The 23,698-nt window shown below is 39.0% G+C and overlaps 3 protein-coding genes across 4 annotated transcripts; 1 reads left to right on the top strand and 2 right to left on the bottom strand.

The window, feature by feature from the left end:
- Nucleotides 1-423: 423 nt before the first annotated feature.
- Nucleotides 424-10,125, bottom strand: rbm25a (RNA binding motif protein 25a). Of its 2 annotated transcripts, none has more exons than XM_005746536.1 (18): nucleotides 9,927-10,125; nucleotides 9,528-9,655; nucleotides 9,061-9,110; nucleotides 8,646-8,816; nucleotides 8,178-8,235; nucleotides 7,652-7,812; nucleotides 7,201-7,395; nucleotides 6,990-7,073; nucleotides 3,617-3,879; nucleotides 2,960-3,071; nucleotides 2,745-2,834; nucleotides 2,552-2,625; nucleotides 2,302-2,452; nucleotides 1,706-2,108; nucleotides 1,291-1,595; nucleotides 1,099-1,197; nucleotides 949-996; nucleotides 424-673 (listed from the first exon to the last, which is right to left on the bottom strand). In XM_005746536.1, the coding sequence occupies exons 2-18, from the start codon at nucleotides 9,631-9,633 to the stop codon at nucleotides 581-583; spliced, it is 2,463 nt and encodes an 820-aa protein (XP_005746593.1). In that variant the 5' UTR covers nucleotides 9,634-9,655; nucleotides 9,927-10,125; the 3' UTR covers nucleotides 424-580. The 2 variants fall into 2 exon arrangements, with proteins under 2 accessions (XP_005746593.1, XP_013769689.1); XM_013914235.1 differs by lacking the exon at nucleotides 9,927-10,125 and adding an exon at nucleotides 9,816-9,834.
- A 3,334-nt stretch (nucleotides 10,126-13,459) lies between these two features.
- On the top strand, nucleotides 13,460-18,890 carry arg2 (arginase 2). The gene is made up of 8 exons (XM_005746534.1): nucleotides 13,460-13,879; nucleotides 13,976-14,048; nucleotides 16,565-16,739; nucleotides 16,864-17,023; nucleotides 17,160-17,254; nucleotides 17,347-17,451; nucleotides 17,596-17,732; nucleotides 17,844-18,890. The coding sequence occupies exons 1-8, from the start codon at nucleotides 13,760-13,762 to the stop codon at nucleotides 18,029-18,031; spliced, it is 1,053 nt and encodes a 350-aa protein (XP_005746591.1). The 5' UTR covers nucleotides 13,460-13,759; the 3' UTR covers nucleotides 18,032-18,890.
- Nucleotides 18,891-20,010: 1,120 nt separating this feature from the next.
- vti1b (vesicle transport through interaction with t-SNAREs 1B) lies at nucleotides 20,011-23,640 on the bottom strand. The gene is made up of 6 exons (XM_005746533.1): nucleotides 23,394-23,640; nucleotides 23,239-23,297; nucleotides 22,191-22,385; nucleotides 21,577-21,750; nucleotides 20,860-20,921; nucleotides 20,011-20,700 (listed from the first exon to the last, which is right to left on the bottom strand). Exons 1-6 carry the CDS (start codon nucleotides 23,488-23,490, stop codon nucleotides 20,607-20,609), a joined length of 681 nt encoding a protein of 226 aa, XP_005746590.1. The 5' UTR covers nucleotides 23,491-23,640; the 3' UTR covers nucleotides 20,011-20,606.
- Between the last annotated feature and the right edge of the window lie 58 nt (nucleotides 23,641-23,698).

The raw sequence follows: 23,698 nt of genomic DNA, 5'->3' as shown, positions 1-23,698 counted from the left end.
ATCTGTATATGGAAGTGACCCCAATTAAGTTTTTGGTGTTTGAAAATAATCTCATAATTCAAAAACAGCTAATAATAATTAACAACACAATCAACAAAAACAGTATGTTTGGGTTTTTTTTTTAAAAAGCATGTTTATTAGTTCACACAATGGAGTAGTGCCTCCAAACAACACCACCAAATTAAAGCAGAATGTGTCCAACACATTGTAGAACAGATGGATGAAATTCCTCCTGAACGGCACTAACAAATAAAAGAATTACAACCAAAGGTTTTTTTCATGCAGCACATTAGTTTCCAAACCCTTTCAGTTCACAATTTTGACTCTCTCACGCGCACACTCTCACTCTCTCACACACACACTCTCACTCTCTCACACACACACTCTCACTCTCTCACACACACACTCTCACTCACACACACACACACTCTCACTCACACACACACTCTCACTCACACACACACACCAGCTCTTTGCCGATGGAATGGAGCGCCGTGTGGGCATGTTCACAGTCTGCTGGACCAGAAAACTGCAGACAGTAGAACTGAAAGCTCAGGAAGTCAGTCAGAGTCGTGTTTACTTATTTGACCAGTCCAATCTTCTTTGCTTCTGTTTCATATATCAGTAACCTCCACATTTTTACTATGAAGACTTCTGCTTCTTCATCAAGAACCTAAAGACAAACAGTTCAGTTAAACATACTATATATTACAAAGCTGAATGTACCGGTATTCAATGAGTCAGCAGATGTATACAATGTGACTGTCACCAACCATTTTAAGACAGACCAGTCTGGTTTTAAACTGACAGTTTTCCATTTTTGTTGGTTAGTCATCCACTTAATCGACAATGTGTGGTACAGACCATTCAAGTGGGTTTCAGTCCCAAAAGATGGATTACATATGTAAGATGTTTAAAGACTTAGGATCCAGGCAAAGTTCAACTTACCATAGCAACATCATCAAGAATACCCTGAGGAGTGCTATGCGCCATTACCTGATCAGAAAAGAAAAATATTAACTAGAGTGAGCAACAAGCCCAACAATTCAACACCACAAGCTTAAAGATACAGATAAACTTCAAAGGATAATAACTGACCTTGGAGCAGACAAAGTCAACCAATGTAGCTTCCTCCTCTCCAATGTACTCTATAATCTTCTTATTAATCCACGGTCTAATGCGGCGATCCATCAGAGTCTATGGAAAGAAAATCAAAACAAAACATAACCAATAACTAAAATATCAAGCTATGAAAATAAGTGCAATTTCAAAATATGCCAAGCCTTTTACCGAATCAACCATTGCCCAGTCCAAAGGATAGGAGAAGAGCTCTGGCCTGGCAGTGGGGATCTTCTCTATAAGGCTTTTTATGTGTTTCCGTTTCTCCTCTGTGTTAATGCTGCCTTTGGCCCCTGAAATTTCTGCTCCATCGAGCCCCAGACTCTTTTCATCATCACCATAGTCCAGTGGAACCAGTTTCCTTTTGCGAGGCTGCTCATCTGCCTCCTCTTCATCAAACTTGTTGAAAACACTGTCCACAGTTGCTAATTTCTTTCGCTTTCCTGCGCTGAGCTGACTCGGACTGTTGGTAGCACCTGTAGGAGGGAAAAAAAAAAATCATCAGGAAATACTATTTACTCTGGGAAAAAGCAGTGCCATTAAACAACAGATCTGTATGCGTGTTTTGCTTCGTTGCTGTACTCACCCAGCTTGAGGCTGAGGCCAATCTTGGGCCGGTGTTCCTCTGGAGGTTGGACCTCTGGAGTGTTCTCGCCTGGAATTATGATGCCACAAAGAGACTCATTTCCAGGGGTGTTTGGAGTAACGTTTCCACTGGCAGAAGACACAGAGGGAGCAGTGGTGATTGGTCGCATGGCGGGTTTGAGTTGCGGCTTGGCTTCTTGTGAGTCCTCGCCATCGCGGTAATCATCTTCATCTGCCTCTTCCACATCGTCATCTGAATGCTGCGGGGGAACTTGAGGCTCCGGCTCCACAGGCCTTCCGGACCCCCTCTTCTCCCGCTCCTTGTGAGTTTTCTCCTGGTTCACATCCTCCTCCGGTTCAAGTTTCAGAGGTGGCTGTCGTCTGCGCTCTGCTTCCTCTTCCATCTACACAAATATGTAACACATTAAGCAACCTCAGGATATTGTTGTTGACTGGTGGACTGGCATATTAATATTAAATGCACAAACATCATTGCAGAACAAGCAAAAAAGCTGTAATTCTGCAAAACAAACTAAAGATCTCTAAGTCTATCAAATGTCTTTGTCAGAGGTTAGGGAAAGTTCCAGGTGGATTTACTCTCTGTAATTCAGCATCAGGATCAGGGTGACCCTCAGCGAGAAGTCTTTGTCTAATTTCCTCCAGCTCCTCCTTCTCCCTCTTCCGGTCACGTTCATCCAACTCGATCTCCTTTTCTCTGTCACGAAGACGCTTCTGCAATGCGCTGCCCCTAAAAAATAAAAAATAAAAAGATTAGCATTAACGTTAAGTAATGACAAAAGGCATTAAAAGCATTAAAACATTTTAAAATGCAAATTAACATAATCACCTGTAGTATTTTGGGTCGTCCCTGTCATCATCATAGTCTTCAAGGAACTCTTTGAGCCTTTTGGCTTCTTTCATCTGATTTTATGCACAAAATGAAACAGTAAACAGTAAATCAAGCCTTCTGTTTCCACATATCTGAAATAATAAATAGTCTAAAACTCGTTTTATGCAGCGTGGCATGCATTCTTATATACCATTTCACGACGCCTCTCTTCTTCTCGCTCAGCATCTTTGCTATAGTCACGGGCCTTCTTCCTCTCTCTGACCTCCCAATTTTTCAGCCGCTTTAAGAAGGCACAGAAAAGAAATTCCAATCAGTAATCTGTCAAACATTAACAGTAATTTGCTTATGTGCAGTTGTTTAAATGAACATTTCATCAAATCAAAATGGGAGAGATGATAAACATACTTCTTGATAAGCTGCTTCCTTATCTCTAAGCCTCCTCTCAAGTCTCCGCCGCTCATACATGTCCTCCTCATCTTCTTCGCGGTCTCGTTTTTTATCGTCTCTAGACCTCTCTCTGTTAAAATAATAATGGGTTACTGATCTGTGAAGTTCATCTTTATATCAAATGAAGTTGAAACGCAATCATTTCAAGGGTATTTGCCCATAGCCAGTGCCAACTGCTGAATACATTTCACTACAGTGCTTTCATCAGTTATTTTGTGATATGGATATTTTCTACAAATGATCAACTGAACACAACACTCCCCAAAAATAAAAAGTTCCTTAACTGCCTCCAACAAATCCTCATTGGTTTCATTTACAGCTACCAAATGAGTCTTTCATTGTAGTGTTAAAAAAAAAACTTGCAAAGCCCTAAAGTGGGGAACAAGAATTCATATCTAGCATATCTTTAAATCACAGATAATAAATTATGTTGCCACATGCATTGATAAGTCATAACACATGTGGAGAAACTTATGAGTGGACCTTGAGGTCTGTTGTAAGAAACAGCTGGAGCCAACGACCTTTTCCAAACTGTTAGAATTAAGAGGCCCTTTAGATGAGTCACAACCGTTTGTGTGTGTGAGCCAGAACAAACCATCTTGCATTAGAACTGACCTCGATCTGCTGCGAGCTTCACTGACATCTCGACTCCTCTCCCTCTCCCGCTCCTTCGTCCTCTCGCGTTCACGATCCCTCTCTCGCTCACGGTCGCGGTCCCGGTCTCTTTCCCGCTCCTTGTCCCTCTCTCTCTCCCTTTCCTTCTCTTTCTCGCGATCGCGGCGCTCCCTCTCCCGCTCCCGCTCTTTGTCTCTCTCCCTCCTTTCTCTCTCCAACTCCAGGCGTTCCTTTTCTTTTTTGCCTTTTTCCTCCTCCAATTTCTGCAGGAGCCCACATGGGAAGAGAAAAGGAAACCGCATTAGAAGATGCAAAAGGTGAAAAAAAGATCATCATACTAAATTACATAAATAAACAAGTTATCGGCAAAAAATGGTTTACACTGCCTGTTTCAGAAATGCTCACGTTCTACCATGACTCATTGTTTGGGGAGAGGTTGGCTGCTCCAAGTCAGGAAGTGGTTTCCTCCAGGAAGAGTGGTCCGCAGCCTGAGCAGGTTTAATGTATATACTGCTCATTTCAGGACACACTTATATAAAACCATAAATGACAGTATATTCTTGAAATACCTAACAAACTGGGGATGTCACAGCTCATATGAGGGGTTTCACCAAAGAAACATTTCCAGTGTTATTGTAAACACTTACAGTCTTCTTTTCCTGTGCAAAGAGATAATTTCTTGTTCTGGCTCCAGTATTTGACCTCCCTTCTTTATCAGATTTGTACAGAATAAATAACAGGCCAACTCAACCTCTGCTGTTACGATGGGCTCTATGGTGATCTGGGATTATTATCTGATATCAAAAGGCAAATAAGTACTGGTCAAACCAACATCTGAATGTTTTCCAATTCAAAGTGTACTCGTGACTGCGGATAAGGGACAGATTTGGCCTGAAATGCATATGCATAGGATTTTACTGGAAATGGGGTTTTTCATATGGCTTGTGGTAAGTAAAAAAAACAAAAACAACAAACTGAAGCCAGCTTTGAACCTTTTTTAACTTAAGGTCATGAAGATCTAACTATAAACTTGAGATCTCCACTATATAATGCACTGGTTGTACCTATAGGTGCCAAGTGGATTAAAACAAGCCTAAGCTTAACACGGCAAATGGCGTAACTAAGTAAATTACATAATCGGCCCCCACGTGTTTTCTACATGGTCATTTGAGAAGGAGGAAAGCAATGCCTGACTGCAGTGCAAGTGATCCCCTAGAGCAGTGTGGGACTTCAGTATGAAGCCAAACTACTAAATAATAATTTGAACACCATTTTATTTATCTGTAAAGGCAATCACAGCTCACTGGTTCTCACAGCCGTCCATTGACAATCTCAGTAAACAAAGTTTGACCCATTTTTCTACATTCTCACTAGATAACATTTAAATCATGTTCCACAGTCTGTTCTGGAGCTACTGGTGCAAAACTTACAGATGATGAACTAGGGTTTCAGCACTTCTCTGCCCCTACACATCCTACAGGCTACATGTAGAAGGAAAAGCAGGTCAAGAGCAAAGTCAATATAATCAGGAAAAAAAAAAGAAGTCCAAACGATTCCTGCGAAGCAGTTTCATCTTATTACAACTCATCCACATAAATAGCATCCACATCTGTTTGTTTTTAAAGTCAATGCAAATCAAATACTGCATTTCATTTTGCCACAAAGAAATTAGTGAAGCAGTCTTACCGCCAGGTTGTGGTGTCTGTCTGGTCTCACCAACCCAATTTAAAAAATAAAAAATAAAAAATAAAAAAGGAAAAAAAATAAACCCTTCAGAGTCAGACCCACAGTTCAAACAGACCTGTGGCTGATTTAAAAAAAATATATATATACCAGCTGGTAGCTTTGTGGATCTGGACTGGTTAACAACATAAACTACCACATGTTAAATGTGGGTCTGACAGCTATTAACTAAAAAAAAAAAAAAAAAAAAAGAAAAAAAAAAAAAAAAGGACCACAGAGGAGGAAACTACAAAACTGTAATTTAACTCAAGTCTGCTAAAGTCTGCACACCATTTTAGCATTTCTACCTTCGCTCCGAAGGGAGGGCTTTGACAGATACACATTATTTGTTTTGAAACAGTTTTTCCCTAACCTACCTACAACTTACCTCCTGTATTAAACTAGTTAGTAGTGAGTTTGAAACATACTAATTGGAAAACAATTTTAAAACATTGCCATGAGCAGGTTCCTAACATACTGTGTGTTTGATGTGGTGTGAGGCTTGTTCCCCTTTGTTGATGGAAGTTTTTTTTAGTATATAACATCAATTGTCCTCAGTTCCAGTACAAAGTCACAACGTTTTGGGTTTCGTTAGTAGCCCTATAACTTCTTTTAAAAATACTGATAAGAGAACCTTGTTTTAAAAAGCGACAAAGAAAACAGTTGAATGGTATTCATGCTAAAATATCCCTGCAGCTTATTCCTCCTTATTTATGTTTGCATACTTTATTTATGCATTGTCTCATTGTGGTGTAAATTTCTAAGGGTTAACAAACAAAAAAAAAACAAAAAAAAAAAACAGAAACAGCAAAGCAATTACTTACCTTGCAAGTCTTCAGACCGCAGAGTGCTGTGAAGGGGCGCTCCCTGCTTCAGTAATACTACAGGCTGCAGTTCAAACTGCTGCAGTGGTTAGGCTCTTTCAGGCTCTGTGTGTTTTTCAAACACGCTATTTATCATATGAGGACATGCAGAGGTTCACTGAGCTGCCCGACCTTCTTAAACATGATTCACTGTAATCACAACCTGCTAGGAATTTGTCCAGCATCACTTTTTTTTGACAACCTTAGTGCAAGTCGACTGAGAGCCAGCTGCCCCTCTGCAAACCCTCCAGAAGGGAGCGCCCAAAATGAGTAGAGAAGAAATAAAAGATCATACTTACATCCTATCCTCGCAACTTTTTCCCAAAGCTGAGATTCTGAGATTCATCTTGCTCTAGTCACCAAATGAACTCTACCATATTGGTGGGGTTTAATCAATAGATTAGCTTTGGTTGGAATTTCACATTGTGTCCATGCACTCTGTGTGATGAATTTAGCTTGTGAAGAGCGAAATATTTTAGTCTCAATCAGTACTGTGAACAGTGACAACTCGTGGCCAGTTTGGAAATACTGACATGTACTATAAAGTAATCAATCGGTGGCTGAAGTATTAATGGATCATAAATCAACATCAACTACGTTCTGTACCCTTTGAATTCCACTAGCTACTCTAAGAACTTACTGACTACCAAAAGACTTTGTTTGACAGAAACAGAATAGTCTTAAACTGCAGATCCATTTTGCGTTAGAGGAATTTCTACTAACAAATGTGGAGGATTTCTTCTTCAAAACCTAAATTACACAGTAACAAGAGCAGTCTGATACATTACCTTGTGTGTGTCCCGGAATTTACTGATCTCTCTGGAAATCAAGTCTCTCTTGTCATCCTCCATCTCCATGGCATTGATATCCTCCTTACACAAAGTGAAGAGAGAAAGGAAACAAACACACTAAGCACTCCAAAAAAAAAATTAAATACTACAACAGCCAGAGCCATGCTCCAGCCCCTTCTCCTCCCCGTGTGCATCATGCAAAGACTACCTCCTCTTTCTTCTCTTTCCGCTTCTTGATGCGAGGCTGACTGTCAGGATCCTGTGAGGGAGCATTAAGCTCACTTGCATACTCTCGGATGAGGACATCTATTGCCCCCTTCACAGCCTGGTCTCTACGCAGGGTTTCTTCATCAAGAACCTCCTCTTCGTCTTCATCCCCGTTTTTCCCGCTGCCACCGACTCCCTATTGATTAGATCGAGAAAGGTTTGGAGACAAGAGAGGTAAGGCTGCCAGCTTGCTAAGTTGGAAGGAATAAAAGAGGAAGACCTCAGAAGAGGTTTGTGGATTTAATAAAAGAGGAAATGGAGTGGGTTGGTGTGAAAGAGGAGGACGCTAGGAATACGATGAGATGGAGGCAGATGAGCCACTGTGGTGACCTCTAAATGTAGCTTCCAAAAGAAAAGGAACAGTCAAAATAAAAGACAGATGAGCAGCATACCCCATTTGCACTCCTCTTCTTGGCCTTCCACTCATCTAGCTGAGCCTTAGTCTTGGCATCGACCTTCACCAACAGCTTCTTATCACCCAAGAGCAACTCATGCAGGAGTCTGAGGGCTCGCAGTGTGGATTCAGGCTCCTTATACTCACAGAAACCAAAAGCTTGCAGGAGTTAAGATGAAAACAAAGTTAGTTCACAAGGTTTTCAAATTCAGCTCACGAAGATATTTGATAACTTTTTTTTGTTAGAAAAAAAATGGAGTAAACATATGGGGAAAAACAAGAATCTGACATTCAATTTCAAATGTCCTAATTCTCCAAATCACTGATTGACTGACTATACCAGAGAAATGACCAAAAACCACATACATAAAATTAACATGTGAAAATAGGTCTTTAAGCATGATAAATAAGAGGGTAAGTATGTTTAACAGGATTTAAAATTCTAGGAGTGTCATCCCTGTGCACCATCCCATGCACAAACACCAAAAAAGGTTTCAAATGTGCTTTTGTTTTTGTGCTGTTACCTTGAAGTTTCCCAGAGGCACCCTGGACCCTTTTCCAGCTTAGAACAATACCACATTTCTATATTCAAAGAGAACAGAAAACAAGGATTTTTTGTGTTTAGTAGTCCAGATAATTACAATAATTAACAAGTAAATTATCACATATAAAACACTATTGTTGTATCCCTATAACAATACTTGTGATCAAATATGATGAAAACCTCACTCCTTTTTACTTTTATTATACGTTGGAGATTTGCATTTGACTAAAACAAGAATAAATGTCTGTCACCTGCAACTCCTGAACCACTGTCATCTTTTAAATATTATTATGACTGCAACCTCTAAATATTTAAAGTGCTCTCATAAAAAAAATAAAGATTTGTCTAGCTGCAGACAGATTTTATACCAAATTGATAATTGTTTCACATGAAAAGATCACTAACGTACATTAACCGGATTATTCCAGTTGAGTAACAGTAAACTTACAGCCAGAAGCTGCCTGACCAACATGTCAGATGCCTTTTCAGAAATGTTCCCCACAAATACAGTGGTGGTGGGGCCGCCACCGTCCTCCGTATCCTTGGCTCTGATCGTGCCAGGCTCTTTCTTCGGAGTCATCGGCTTCTGTGCTACAGCAACTGTGGCTGGAACGAGCACCTGCAAAATAAATTTGATGTATGCAAATGTAACTCTTATTCAGAGTAACACCAAAGCAAACCAAAAAAAATGCAAATACAACAAGCAACCGATGGCGAGCATAGGGGTTTTATTCTTTAACAATATAATATAATAATAATAATAATAATAAAAAAAAGAATTCCACCAGGCATCATTGTTAATATGTGCAAGTATGTTTTTAATAGTAGGTAGGTTATTCAGAATGCTCCTGCTTCGAACTCACTGTGGGTGTGGGGGTCACTACACCCATATGAACCGGTATCATAGGAGTCCCTGAAAACAGAAACAAAATACAGCACTCAGTCAGGTGTTATGTATATTATAACAGATAATATACATAACTGCATGTAAAATTCCCAAAGCCAATATCAAAAAAAGTGATCTGCAATTTTAACATTTAATTTTCTGAATATTAAATGTTAAGGTAATTTTCCTGTAACATTCCTCAATCTCTCTCTCTGGGGTATTAAGTTATGTCAGTTTATTGGGCCTTTAGGTATCTTACTTCTCAACAGTTATCTATGTGCACTCATTTTCAAAGAAATTCTACCGTCAACTGATGCTTCACCCACATTATGTGGTTGTAGATTTAGATCACCCTGCTGCTTTTCCTTGAATGTCACAGAGCTGCCACTTCACAGTGTGTTCCTTAAAAAGGCTACAGAGCAAGTTTAAAAAACTTTTCAATACCTGGTGGGACTGCAGGAGCAAAGCCTGCATACTGTGGAGGGGGGATCCTAGGTGGTAACTGTGGGATACCAATCTGCTGGCGGTTTATCGGAGGAGGATACGACATCCTGAAGACTCCAGAAACCTACCTACAGAGGAGAAAAGATATTTAGCAAATTAGCAAAACAGCAGAGGAACATTTCTTTATGTCCTCGGGCTTTTGTTAAGATCATGACAGTAGTATTTTTCACAAGGATAGACAAAATGATCGTTAGTATGACCAACTGAGCAGGTAGGATATCTGCTCACCCACGTAAAAGCAGCCACATTAACTAGCTAAATTAGCTGAGACTGGCTAACGCTACTCTGTGGCCTTGCTGCTAAATATTAGCTGCAGCGGTCAAGCACGGATTTACCTACCCGGTACACCAAGAGTAAAATAAAACTGGAGCCTAATTACGGAGTTAACTGTCCAAATAAAGCCCAGTTAAAGTCAACTGACAGAAAAGCCCAACGCTAATGATTAGCGTTGTAATTTTCATCGGTGAGCAACGAGAACCTCTACGGATACAAATAACTGGGACCGATTCTTTTCCGAAATGAATCATGGGAAGACATCGTCACACGTTTTCTTTGTTGCCCTGTTTTTAGTCTGGCAGGCAGGAAACACACCCGCGTGTCCTAAATAAAAAATAAAAAACCAAAAAAAAAAAACAGAACAGTTATCTGAACTTTGCTTTCAATGTGGAAAAAAATAGAGAGGGAAAAATATGACAAAGGATTCTAAAATATAAAAAGGGGTTGATCATAGAATTTGTTCTTATAGAACAAATTAAATATACATATTTATTTGTGTAGTAAATGGTAAATGGCCTGTATTTGTATAGCACTTTACTTAGTCCCCAAGGACCCCAAAGCGCTTTACACTACATTCAGTCATCCACCTGTTCACACACTGGTGATGGCAAGCTACATTGTAGCCACAGCTACGCACTTTGTAAATGTTTTCTATGAGAAATGTGGATTACATTGTTAGTTAATGAAAATTAAGACTGATACAATCAGAATAACATTTATAATTTGTTGCAAATTACTATACACTATGTGTCTAGTTATATACAGTGCAAAAACCTTGAGCCATCCTACATTCCTCTGTATTTTGCATCTAAGGAGGCAGATTTTATTGTAATTTTTAATAAAAAATAAAAGAAAGAAAAAAGAAAAAAAAATCCCAAAGATAACACAGTTTGACAAACTTAAACAGCAATGATTTACAAAAAGATATATATATTAGCTGAAAACTTGGCATATCTCTGCATGTTTTGCAGAAAATCTATCTAAAGCAAATGAACAGTATCTGAATATCATGTCCTTAAGAAACAGATAAATAATTCCAGCAAAGACCAGATACAGGACCTGAGAGACGCATCAAGCCCTTCAGTTGATCCAGCTGCTGTTCACTGAAGCCTCATCAGAAAATATCTCAGTGGAATGGAAATCTAAAGAAGAACTTTGAATGTCTTTCAAGAAACCTGGAGAACTATTCCTGAAGGCTACCTAAAGAAATTACAAGAAATCTTACCTGAGAATGTTCAGCCTGTGTTTAAGAATAAAGGAACACGTAAGCACATTAGAATTGTACAAGCATTTATTTCTTTTTTAAGTGGACACATCATGAATGTGTGCTTTTAGGATGCCCTGTCTGAGTTTCTGAGCTTAAGTTTTGTATACAAGCACAACAAGTGCAACAGATGAAGAGTACAGGAACTCACAAGTGCTGCTGAAAACAACAGGTTCCTGTACAGAAGACACAGAAGAAGAAAAAAGCCTGCCCATGAAAATAAATCGGCAAGGGCCCACCTGAAATTTGTTCCTAATGGTCTGTAACTAATGATACAGTCATTGCTGTACTTACTTCTCATTTTCCTAGTAAAATATGAAGAAATTAGACTTTTGCACAGTACTCAAAGTACAAAGAATTTTCAAGTCCCAGCTTGGGTTTGTCCCTAGTCTCCAATAATTGTCCAAATAGGACCCAGAACATCAGGATGAAATCCAATCCAATCCAAGGTTTTTCCTGGCAAGCCTTACTGAGGGCTAAAAAAAGAACAATATAACTTTTGTATCTCTACTTTTAGACGCTTGGTGGCGCTAAAGTCTTACTTTCGTAAATTTGTAACTACAGGACCCTGTTTTACAAGAACCAGTCGCTTACGGTCAGCCTTACCAGAACTAGGAAGATGATAAGATGAGTATCTCAGTGGCATGACTGAGCATGTCTTCATGTGATGTTACAATCGTACTTTCCCTTTCGTTTCCTTTATTTTCTTTCAAGAGCAAAATCGTGACCGTAGACTATTTGCTGAGAGAAAACAAACATGTTTCGGTGCCACCCAAGTGTTCATTTCGATCACGTGAAAGTTCCTTTTAATTTGTTTGTGCAACGACAGAGAGGCCTTGGACTTTTTTTATTTTCACTTCCAATTTTACATTTTACTGAGGATAAGAAAAATATTTAGGATTCATCTTTATTGCCATTACACATGTATAAATACAGTTTACATCTAATCGGACGTGCAAGAGCAGTGAGTGCAATAGAAGAAGATTATATACAGATAATTTATTTGGTCCCATTTTTAAAAAGTGATAAAAAGGTTAAGGGGCCCATTCACATTGATTACTGTATACCAGCTGAACAGGTGATTACAAAGGAAGAATAAAGAGTTTTAGAAAAATATGAAGAGGTTACACATACAAAATGAAAGTAACAAAGCTGCTCCAGATGAACATCCCCGTACAGTACAGTAGCATCAAACTACTATCTGAATGCGCCTTGGTCAACAAGACCTGAAAGGAGCTACCGTATTAATAAAATTGCTCATTAGTTACCATAGTGATATACCCTGTTAAGACGTGAACCTCCTTCATAGTACAGACACCACAGGGTTAATCACGAAGTTACCTTAATATTAACCTCTGTTTCGTAGTACAGTATGTTCATTTTTGTTCACTGAGTCATGCCACAGTCATGCATCTGAGGTGGGCTAATGACGTCAGAAGAAAAACTCTTGCACTTGATTCGCCTAGAACCGCTCCGTGGGTTAGGGTGAGGATTAGGGTTAGGATTTGCAATTAGGCTTGAAGTTTAGAAATGCACTACTTTGTACCCACAATAGCCCATGTTAATGATTCCGAGCTATCTTTGTGTTGCCTGTGATGTAAATAATTTCAGCTGAACGCCGTGCATCGTGCTTGGAAGATAATCTGAGTACATAAAGATAAGATATAGTGGATTCATCATAGCCTGACAAGACTACAACAACGAATTAACAGTAATAAACCGCAGTTTCACGTTAACGACAGGAAACAGAGTAAGTCCGCGAAGCACTGTGTTCCTTTACTTGTAAAATAAAATTATAATTATAAACTAACTGCAATTCATCAAGTAAATAAACATAAATAATAAAACAATCGCTCGTTATATATATTAGAAATCTTTGCTGTTTAAGTCCATTTTACTTTCAGTTAATTGCCTATGATAACTTGCACTTGAGATTCTGTTATTGCTTTACAGTGTGAAATTTCTTGCGGTGGTGAAAGATAAACCCCGTAATAATACACTAACCCAGATAATAACATGTTTTTATGTTGGCCAGAAATCAAGTGGGATATGTTTTGGCAGGAGCTTTAGAACACGCGTGGACAAACACCTCGGTCAAGAGCGTTTAATGTAAACAAGCGGATCATTACACTACGCTGCGTCTGTGGAAATTTCCACTTTGATGACACTGCAGCAGTGCGTCCCAACATTTCACAAAACACCCCTTGGCCCACATCAGTTTCCAGGACACGCCTAAAAGCGAACCCACTTCCTTCCATAGTTGCTATTGGCTACTACGAAGGTGTGTCATTCAACCTGACGTCAGACGCTGTATATATATCAAGACGTGCCTCGGTAATAAAAACTCAGAACACATTGCAAACGCTTAAAAGAAATTACGCTTTTTATGGTAGGTGGCAGAGATATATTTTTTTTAATTTTATGACTGAATTAAGAGGCGATCTCTTCGTATTCGTTGTCGGAGTCACAGTCTCATAAATATTCAGTAGATTGACGAGTCATTAAGACCGCCTCTCCTGCACCAACGACACGTTCAGCATCCTCGGGCGCAACATCTCACTGAGCTTTCGTCTCCGAGTCGTCGACTCCGAGTCGGTTTCATTGTGACCGGGGCGACTTTTAATTTCCGAGAATGGCTTTGAGAGGAGCACTTTCCCGTCTTTCCCACTCTTCCCGTCATTTCAACCATACTTACCAGCAAAGCAGAGCTCATTCGGTGGCCGTGCTTGGCGCTCCGTTTTCAAAAGGACAAGTAAGATATTGAGGGTTTTTTTTTAATATTATCATTACTTTTAAAGAGCCTATCATCTTTAACAGTTTAACAACTCCCATGTTTTCTTCCCTACAGAAAAAGAGAGGTGTGGAGCATGGCCCTAAAGTCATCAGGGATGCGGGGCTCATGGAGAGGCTTTCAAATTTTGGTAAGTGTCGTAATCTTGGAGCTGCCGGTGGTGCTGGGTTATGTAACTTGTCGGTGGGTGTAACCTGCAGCTTAACCCGGCAGACTTTTAGACAGACATATCTTCAGCGCTCGGTCGTCAGTCAGTCTGTTACATAATCGGGAGAAAGTAAATATAAACAAATGATATGTAACCAATGAGAGAGATTTGGTGCACATGTTTCGGAGAACAAAGTGATTTACGCGCGAGTCCAGTTTGAGGCTTTCGTCATTAGTTTTACAGGATAAAACGTCGTGTAATAAAATAGGATGTAAAACTAGACTTATTTATAGGCTCCCGAATGTATATTTGTGCATGTTTAATGCCATATTAAAGCCAGTCAAAGAGAGAAACCTCGAACATCCTCTCCGATGTTTGATGTTAATCCTCGTCGAAATGTTATTGTATAATGGCTACAAACTCATGCATAGGACGGAAAGACGAGACAATACAGGCGGACATTGTGATAACTGTCAACATGGCACGCCGGCGTCTCGCTCTTCTCGTGAGAAATTACACCTATTGCTCATTCATTCTTGCCCCCAACCCCCCACCGCCGTTCTGGCACATGCTCGAAAGAGCCCAGAATGAAGATGACGGTGTTATTTCCGTTATGTCGTCACTGCAGTGACAGACACTTTTACTTTTTATGTGGTCCAAATGAAAACTCCCACGCAGTCCGGTGTGAAAAGAAGTGGTACCTTTAACGTGAAAGGCACAGCAGGTGAAAAGAACCCCCTCTGTGCGCATGTCAGCGAGGTGCCATTGTTATTGAAATTCCACTAAGGATTCATGAATAAAGAGAGGAGGGCCTGCCAGTTCTTAACAGGCCATGATAAGGTCACAGCTATCCCAGGGTACTTAAATTCTATCTGTGATCCAGACATAGTTAATTACCTTTGGAGTGATCAGGTTAATGTAGATTAATATTGTGCATGGAACAAACACAATGTAAATCATGATGGCCTCCATTAATTATTGTAGTAAAGGTAGTTCAAATTAATCTGTTTTATGCTTAATAAATATACTCAAAATGTCCAAAGTAATGTCTTGAAATTTTGCCCAAAAAGTAACATGAAATGGAAATCTGCTGTCGTGATACTTCCTAGCTCACCAGAATCCCCATTTGCACCGCAAACTGCTCCTGCCTCTATAAATATAACAGAAAAACCAATGAAGGTGTGTGACAATGGCAGCTTAATGCAGGCCTTTAGGTTGTAACTTCCTAACTTCCCTTACCTAACTACCCAGGTAATCCAGTTTGTTCTGTTCCACACATCAGCTCATGAGGCGTAAACATGTTGTGCAAAGGGAAGAGCGCTCCCTTTGTGTTACACATAAATTATACAGTGCGTCACTGGCTTACTTTCAGTTTCTGTATGGCCACTAAGTGGATCTGCACAATTACATATGACTATATTGTCCAAAATACCTTGAACTGTATCAAATGAGTGTATATATATACACACACTTATCAGTTTGTTCTTACGTTGCTGAATCTCAAAGATACTTTTGTAAGTTTTATAGTAACAACCTTGATGTTTATCACAAGGTGGTTTATAAAAAGTAAAATAAAACCTGAATATATGTAATCTAATGTAAAATGTTGGCCAGGAATCAATTCCCTGGTGGCCAAATTGGCAGCAATGAAATAAGATCTAGCTGCTATGTCACTAACAGAGGAGGACACATGAAACCAAACACTAAGAGAAGTAGCTGCCATGTACTCTTACATCTTCACACTCTCTAGGTTTCCTGTCAATTTGTACAAATTGTTTCAATTAAAAATATATAGATATAATCAAACCAATAATCACTGGCATTTACAAATATTTAACATGCCTTTACATATGAATAATAGCGCTTGTAATCTTGCATTTAAAATTTAAAAGCTCATCCCTTTGACAAACTTATGAATTGTCTTGCAAGAGATGCTCACTGTTGCATCAAACAAGGGCTATTCCTGTCCTGTCTACGAATGGTCATGAACCGCATTGGTCACCCTTGGATCAGCAGAGTAATACTACACTACCATCAAGGCTCATATAGCTGGATGAACCCTAATATGGTGAAACACTTCACTTGTTTACTTCGCTGTCTATATCTAAACTTTTAAATCTTCTGCAACCACGTAGTATAAGGCAAACTACAGTCACTGAAACCTGACCCGATGTGGGAAACAAGACTAATGGAAAGTGCTCCGTCACTAGTTCCACTGGCATTGAATGACTCAAACCCATGAGAGTGCAAGGTCAGACAAACGCGTGTTAAGTCACGGGAGCTACGGATTATGTAGGCTGCCTAACTGACACCTGCACATACCACGTCTGCTAATTACAAATCCTCAGGCTGTTTGAAGCCGTCAGGTTACCAGTTCCTTTGTTCAGATTTCCTGAGAAAATAGTGCACTCCCGTTCAATGAGTCATTTTAAACTGCAGCAAATGTGACACAGCACAAAGTAGTTTAAATGTATGGATGTTTGTTGTTGTGTTTTTAGACTTTTCTGTCCATGACTTTGGGGATTTGAACTTCCAACACCTGGAGGAGGATGAGCCCTACATGGATGTAAAGTTCCCGCGGACTGTGGGTGCAGCAAATAAAAAGCTGTCTGCAGCAGTGAGGAATGCTGTCAGTGCTGGCCACACTCTTCTTATGCTGGGAGGTGATCACAGGTAGGAACAGAAAATATTGGCAATACTACAAGATAGCCTACTCTGTACAACAAGTCCAGTGTTTGTATTAATATTATGAATCCATTGCACAGATATCTTTAAAGCTGCTCTACTTCTGTTATAGCCTTGCTGTTGGATCAGTGAGCGGCCATGCCCAGCATAGTCCTGACCTGTGCCTTATCTGGGTTGATGCTCATGCAGATATCAATACCCCTATGACCTCCCCTTCAGGAAACCTCCATGGCCAACCTGTGGCATTCATGCTCAAAGAGCTGCAAGACAAGGTGAGGAAAAACATTCAGCTTCACTAAAGATATATTAAAACACTACTTACAAAAGGGATTCTGTTAATTTAAAAAAGTATTATTGCTTTTTTAGTATCCTGTATGACATATTAAACAACCTCTTTTCACTCACCAGATGCCAGATATCCCTGGGTTCTCCTGGACTAAGCCATTTCTCAGCTCAAGAGACCTGGTGTACATTGGACTGCGGGATGTTGACCCTGGGGAGTAGTAAGTACTTACATTTAAAACGTTTTAGTAAACGAAACTGGGGTGCACTCTGAAACATAGGTCTTGATGTGTTTTAAAATTGTGCATTGCAGCCAATTCCTCAAGAGCTTCGGTATCCAGTATTTCACCATGAGAGATATCGACAGACTAGGCATCCAAAGGGTCATGGAAGTCACTTTCGACCATCTTCTGGCAAGGTATTATTATTAATAGATTGTGATTATTATAGATTTTAAAATGATAACACTAAAAATGTTCTTAATTTTTCAATTTTTAATTTATACAAAAAACAGTTATAGATGTTTGAACTGAGATGTTGAATTTTATTACCATCCTGACAGAAAACAACGACCAATACACTTGAGCTTTGACATCGATGCATTCGACCCGTCTCTGGCTCCCGCCACAGGAACACCGGTAAATGGAGGTCTGACCTACAGAGAGGGAATCTACATCGCAGAGGAAATTCATAACACAGGTACAGATCACTACAGTTATGGCTTTCATTTCCTTTGGTCTTTTCTAGATTTCTTAAAGGTCTTTGACTGTCTGGCTTTCGAATCTAACTTGTCATCATCTTGGTGTGCAGGTCTGCTGTCAGTCATGGACATGGTAGAAGTAAATCCTGACCTTGGGGCAAGTCCTGAAGCTGTGGAGGCTACTGCCACGTTAGCAGTTGATGTCATTGCATCATCACTGGGACAGACGAGAGAAGGCGCTCACACATCCATGGACGAAATTCCCCCTGGGAAAAACGACACAGAGCTTCGCCTCTAAGGGCATGAAGCAAAGCTATGGACTTCAACACTGTCATCCCTGACCATTCCACAGATTTAAATACAATACTGCAAAGACTATATCTATTTGAAAGGTGACAGTTTAAAGCTTTGTTTTTTTCTTCTGCTGCTTGGTCTTTCACTTTGAAAGCTAAATTATGTCGGGATTCATGAAACTACGAAAGGGCTTTGCATAATCTTTCTTCATATTGATAATGCTGAGAAACGTCTTTGACAGAATTTAGACACCAATACAGCTATTGGGGATACAGCAATACTAACTTATTTTATTATTATTATTATTATTATTATTATTATTATTATTATTATTATTATGTGTAATAACTTGTCTGGCTATCTCTGATAGCACACTGCAAACCTCCAATAAGTGGCTAAGAAATGATGGGTGGGTGGTTAATCTTAGGTGTGCGTTGCCACAGCTGCCAAGTATCTATCATGTTTGGTTTATGAGAGAATTAGCGTGCATCAGCGGTACAAAAAGTATTGAGTATGGACGATTGAAGTTCACAGTCTACTTTAGACTGTTTTGTGGCTGTGCCAGTTAGTTTAAACTAGAAGTATGCTATCACTTCTGTGATAGTTGTAGTTACTGTATTTTCTTTAGAGTTTACTTTTGTATTTTTACTGTGAATCAATACATGGACTATAGTGATTTGTGCACCACTATTTCAGCATCCCTGGAAAAAGTAATAACTATTTGAATCATTATGCGTGAACTAAAGTATGGCTTGTTATCTATGTTTTGTTTAATTTGGCTACTGAATGACTATTGTCCTTGTAACAAAGAGCTTCTATTTTGGTCTTCCTTTAATATGATTAAAATTTTTTGTTTGTTTCTATGTGTGTCTTATCTCCTCATTATTTTGTGATCAAAGTAATATATTGCTTTAATTGATGAATGCAATAAATGAAGAACCAAAGAATCACCTTGAGGATGAACATGAATGCCTACCACATTTCACGTTAATCAACCTAAACCTGAACCTCATGGTTACTCTTCTATGGTGTACATTGGACTGGAAGAGTAGTCAACACGCCCCACTGTGAAATAGAATGATTAAATAGAAATCATTACATTTCCCCACCAAGCTGGGGATTTACCAAAGATATTAGTCATATTAATTCTTTAAAAAAAAAATAGCACAGGAACATAGTATTTTTCGGGTAAGATCTTTCGTATTTCAGAAAGACCATACCCAAACACACCCTGTATGTATGACAGTAGCATATGTATCCGTACCTACTCGAAAGTGCTAAACCAGCCAGCCTGCAATCCAAACATGTCACACTGAAAATATTTGCCTGCAATCCAAACATGTCACACTGAAAATATTTGCCTGCAATCCAAACATGTCACACTGAAAATATTTGCCATATTTCGTTGTTGGACACATGTGAGCACGGAAAAAAATGGAAAAGTTATCTGAGTATTATTTTTTAACTAAATCACTGCATTCTGTTTGCATTTGTATTTTATACAGCATCCTGGCTTTTTGTTGAAAGAGATTTATTTTAAATTAGGTTATAAAACCCTAGAAGAAATTCGAAGGTAATATTTTAACATATTAAAATTATATTTCCTTCTTTCTACAATGTCCCTGTCATACATAACCAGGTCACCAAACTTGTTTGTATACTCTAGAACACACCAGGTGGGCATGATGGAATAGAAAAACATTGCAGCAGGTGTACCGTTTCCCTTAACACCACTGGAAATCACCATATGGTCAGTTATTTGAGAATCAACTCTATGGTAACAGGTGCTGTTTACCCTTTATTACCTGATCAGGGCTTCCTCAGAGTATTTTTCTTAACTGTTTGGCTTCCTTCCTTAAAAATATCAGATGCAAACTGAGGTTAAAGATCAACTTTAATGTTGCGAAAGACATCAAATCGGAAACCAAAAACCTATTTATAACAGTGATTTTTGAATCGTACAGTAATTTTGCATGAACTGTATTAAGACATTGCATTAATTTATTTCACTGATATATCTCATTTAAAACTTAAGTCTTTTTTTAAGCACACAACCACTTAAACACAGAAAAGAAAGTATTTTGTTAGGTGCTTTTTCATCATATTGTAAAAGATATTCATACATCAGCAGTTGAATTTGAGCAGTTTTGTAACCCAATCTGAGACTTATAGCTTTCTAGAACTTTCAGTCACATTTCACAAGTGCTTTCACCCAGAGAGACATGTGGGCTCAATTAGCTTGTTTTCTGACTCAGCTAAGATGCTACAAAGAATCATCCATGGGATCTGTAACAGCCAGCAGACAAGTCCAGATCCTCATCCTGCAGGACATCAATGGCATCAAGTGACAGTGCAAATCTAAGTTCAAAGAGCTTCTGTAGGTTTGGTCCATTAGCAAGTTGGCAAATTGCCATTCACATCAAATAATGGACAGAATGTCCTGTCAGAGTTCAGGCCTTCATTGCCATCACAGACACAGATAGCTGAAAACAGCAGGACAGTGTTATTATTGCTACTGGATAGTCAGTAGAGACAAAGTCTGAGTTTGCCCTGGATCCACAACTTAAACGTAAGTCTGCTCATTTTCGGAAAAACTTCAGGTAAATCACAGCACCCAGAATGGCCAGTTCCATTAAAATGATGATGCCCAGTAGCAACTTGTTTGTCACCAGCCTGTAAGACAGAAAAGAAGCAACAATAAGATGCTTACACTCAATGTGCTCAAATGTTCCAAGAACATTTAAAAGAGACCCCAATCATCAGGATCATGAGACGCACACAAAAAAATAAGGAACTACTGTGGTGTAAGACGTCTTTGTAGGGTGCACTTACCGCCTTGACATGGCACGAAGAATTTTTCTACTACGACTCAGGTTCTCTCCAGTATTCGCAAGCTACAAAAACAACAAAACAGAAGAGTTTTAACAAACCTACTAATCTCAGGTCATCATACAGTCCTGTGCCAAAGTCTTGAGCCACTATTCGTTTCTTTATAGTTTTGTAGGAAGGAAAGAAATATATGCATCGATTTATTAAAACGTGCAAACATGCATGAAAATACAGCACATAAGGTAAAAACAGAGTTTTTAAAATGCTAATGAGCTTGGAAGTTAATATTTAAAGTTTTAGTTACATTAAACTTTTTAAGGACTGCACAGGATAGTGAGATATGTCAAGCTGACAGCTAGTAGCTCTTTGGAAATCACATTTTTAGTGCAAAAATATTATTTTATGCCTGTTGAACTGTGTTATATTTGGCATTTTTCCATATTTAACTAAAAAAATTAGAAACTAATAATGTGTTTTTGTGATAAGTTGTCACGTGTAGACACATCAACACTGGTTCATCATTTGATTTGACCGCAGCAATTTCCTAATGTTGTAAACCCGCTCAACATTTGGCAATAAAAGCCTTTCTGATTTCTGATTTAGGTGCCTTTTTAAGCTTAAACGATTCATAGGTCAGTGACAAATAGACATCACAGGTGGCTAAAGACTTTTGCACAGCACAGTACAAGAATACAAGCGTAATAATGATTCTCAGCTCACTCTGTTTCTGCTTCGATCCAGCTGTTCCCTTTGTTCTCCCAACTCCTCGATGATATCTGTGCCAATTTGCTCCGTCTCAGCAGCGATGCGCTGGCTGCGCTCAATACTCTGGCTGGCGTTATTTAGAGCATCCGTACCTTGAAGAAGCAATGCTCTCTGGGACTGCAGGTGTGTCTGCAAACATGGGGAAAAGGGACAAATGAAACCAAGTTTAAGCAGATTTATTCTGGAAATACAGTTACATAGACATCCACAACGATCACTAGGAAACAGGGTTGACATTTTTCTCAGTCTAATACAGTCTGGATCTGTAAGTGCTGCTGAAAAATAAGCCTTAATAAGATCAGAGGATTTGGTTTCAAATTGATGAAGATGTTTTCTTAATTTGTGTGTCTCCTATTTGCATTTTTTCTTATGTTACAGCGCACTGATATTCTTCAGCAAAAAGAGAAAGAAAAAAAAACACACACCCAGAAAAAATCTTACCCCAGAAATGCAGTTTGACATAACAGCAGCAACATAAAATAATGTTTTGTGCATCGAAACAGACGCGTGACGGGGCCTGTCACACGTCTGCAACAGCAAACCCAAGCACCCCAAAGCCCCTAACTCACACTGTGCTGATTTTGTGAAGAGTAGATGCCATGATTTCCTGGCACTGTGTTGTACGAGGAGCCAAAGCCAGGTGCTGAGTTTTTCATGTCCCTCTGAAGCTTGCCGAGGTCTCGCCGGTACATACGCAGTTTTGTGCTCATTGAATTTCGATAGGACGGAGGGGCAACGCGCAGCTCCTCTTCCATTCCTTGTAACTGGAGAAAGACAAGAAAATGTTATTGTTTGAGAAAAAGACAGAAAAGGATCTTACTCTATAGAAACAAGCATATATTATCAATTTATTTACTAGTTTAGGCTTAACCTTCGTAAGCCAGAACATTTGAGTGACATTTGAATTCATGCACAGTTAAAAATGGGGCATACTTAGAATACTAAATTTAATTAGAGGTTCTTCTATTTCGGTTTTATTCTTATACACGTGATGGCCAACATATTAGAAACACCACTCAGATTTTAATAATATAGGTAACAAGGTCAGAATCTTGGAGGAAAAAAACAAAATATGTATAAGTAAATATCCAACGCTGGTGCTAGCACAAGACTCAATCATGAAACATCATCATTGCCATGTCACTCATTGTCCCGTCCTTTTCCAGGTTAAACAGGTATTGGTAATAGGTCTGCACATATGTTGTGGGACATAATTTGCAGTGCATAATTCTTAAATGACTACTTAAAATATGTTGATGTTAAAAGATGGAATAACAATTATAAAAGGTTTGTGTCAACAAAATGAAAAGAATAAAAGTTGTTTTTTTTTTACTTCACTGTTTTACTTGAAATGCACTGTGGTTACCAGAAAGACTGGACAAGCGAAAAATTCCTTTTGGGGGGTAAAACGTACACTATGTTTCCATTTTGTATTGAACAAGTGTTATTTGCACAACAAACGCGTGTATTATTTTGATAATTCACTATTTCCCTGGTGGAAAATTTCTTAAAAAGTTCATTTCAAGCTCAATTTAAGTGTATTCACATGAAAATGTCATAGCTAGTAGTCAAGTGAACTTTAGCTAGCTGTAATGGGGAAAAAGATAAACAGCTCACCACTTCATCAGCCTCCCCATGTCTCTCATCGAAGGTCCTCACCAGCCTCTTCCTCTCCTCTGCAGGAGTGACAGTACAAGTGTTACTTAAAAAGCACATAACTTATATTCTAAGGCGTAGTTATTTTGATCTGGGCTTTATGAGCAAGCAATTACCTCCGTGAGATTTCTGAGCCTTATCTGGCATCAGCTTCAGCTCCTCGTACAACGATCGGTACATTTCGTGCAACTTCTCGAATTCCTCCGACGACATTTTGCGTGTCGTTTAAATGTCCTTTCTTGTGAAATTATTTTTGTCTTTTATTGTAAAATACAACACTTTTTATGATCACAAGTTTAGGTATCTAGTTTTGCTATGACGATAATCAGATTCTCGGGATCCTTCCGGATGGCTTTCGACTGACCGTCGTAACTCCGGAACAAAACGCAAACGTACTAAAATGTAATTTTTTTTTACTAGA

Source organism: Pundamilia nyererei, unplaced genomic scaffold (assembly GCF_000239375.1).
Source record: "Pundamilia nyererei isolate P.nyererei 1_Seehausen unplaced genomic scaffold, PunNye1.0 scaffold00179, whole genome shotgun sequence".
Lineage (NCBI taxonomy): Eukaryota > Metazoa > Chordata > Actinopteri > Cichliformes > Cichlidae > Pundamilia > Pundamilia nyererei.
The sequence above is the reverse complement of the archived record's forward strand: the minus strand, read 5'-3'. Positions and strand labels throughout refer to the sequence as shown.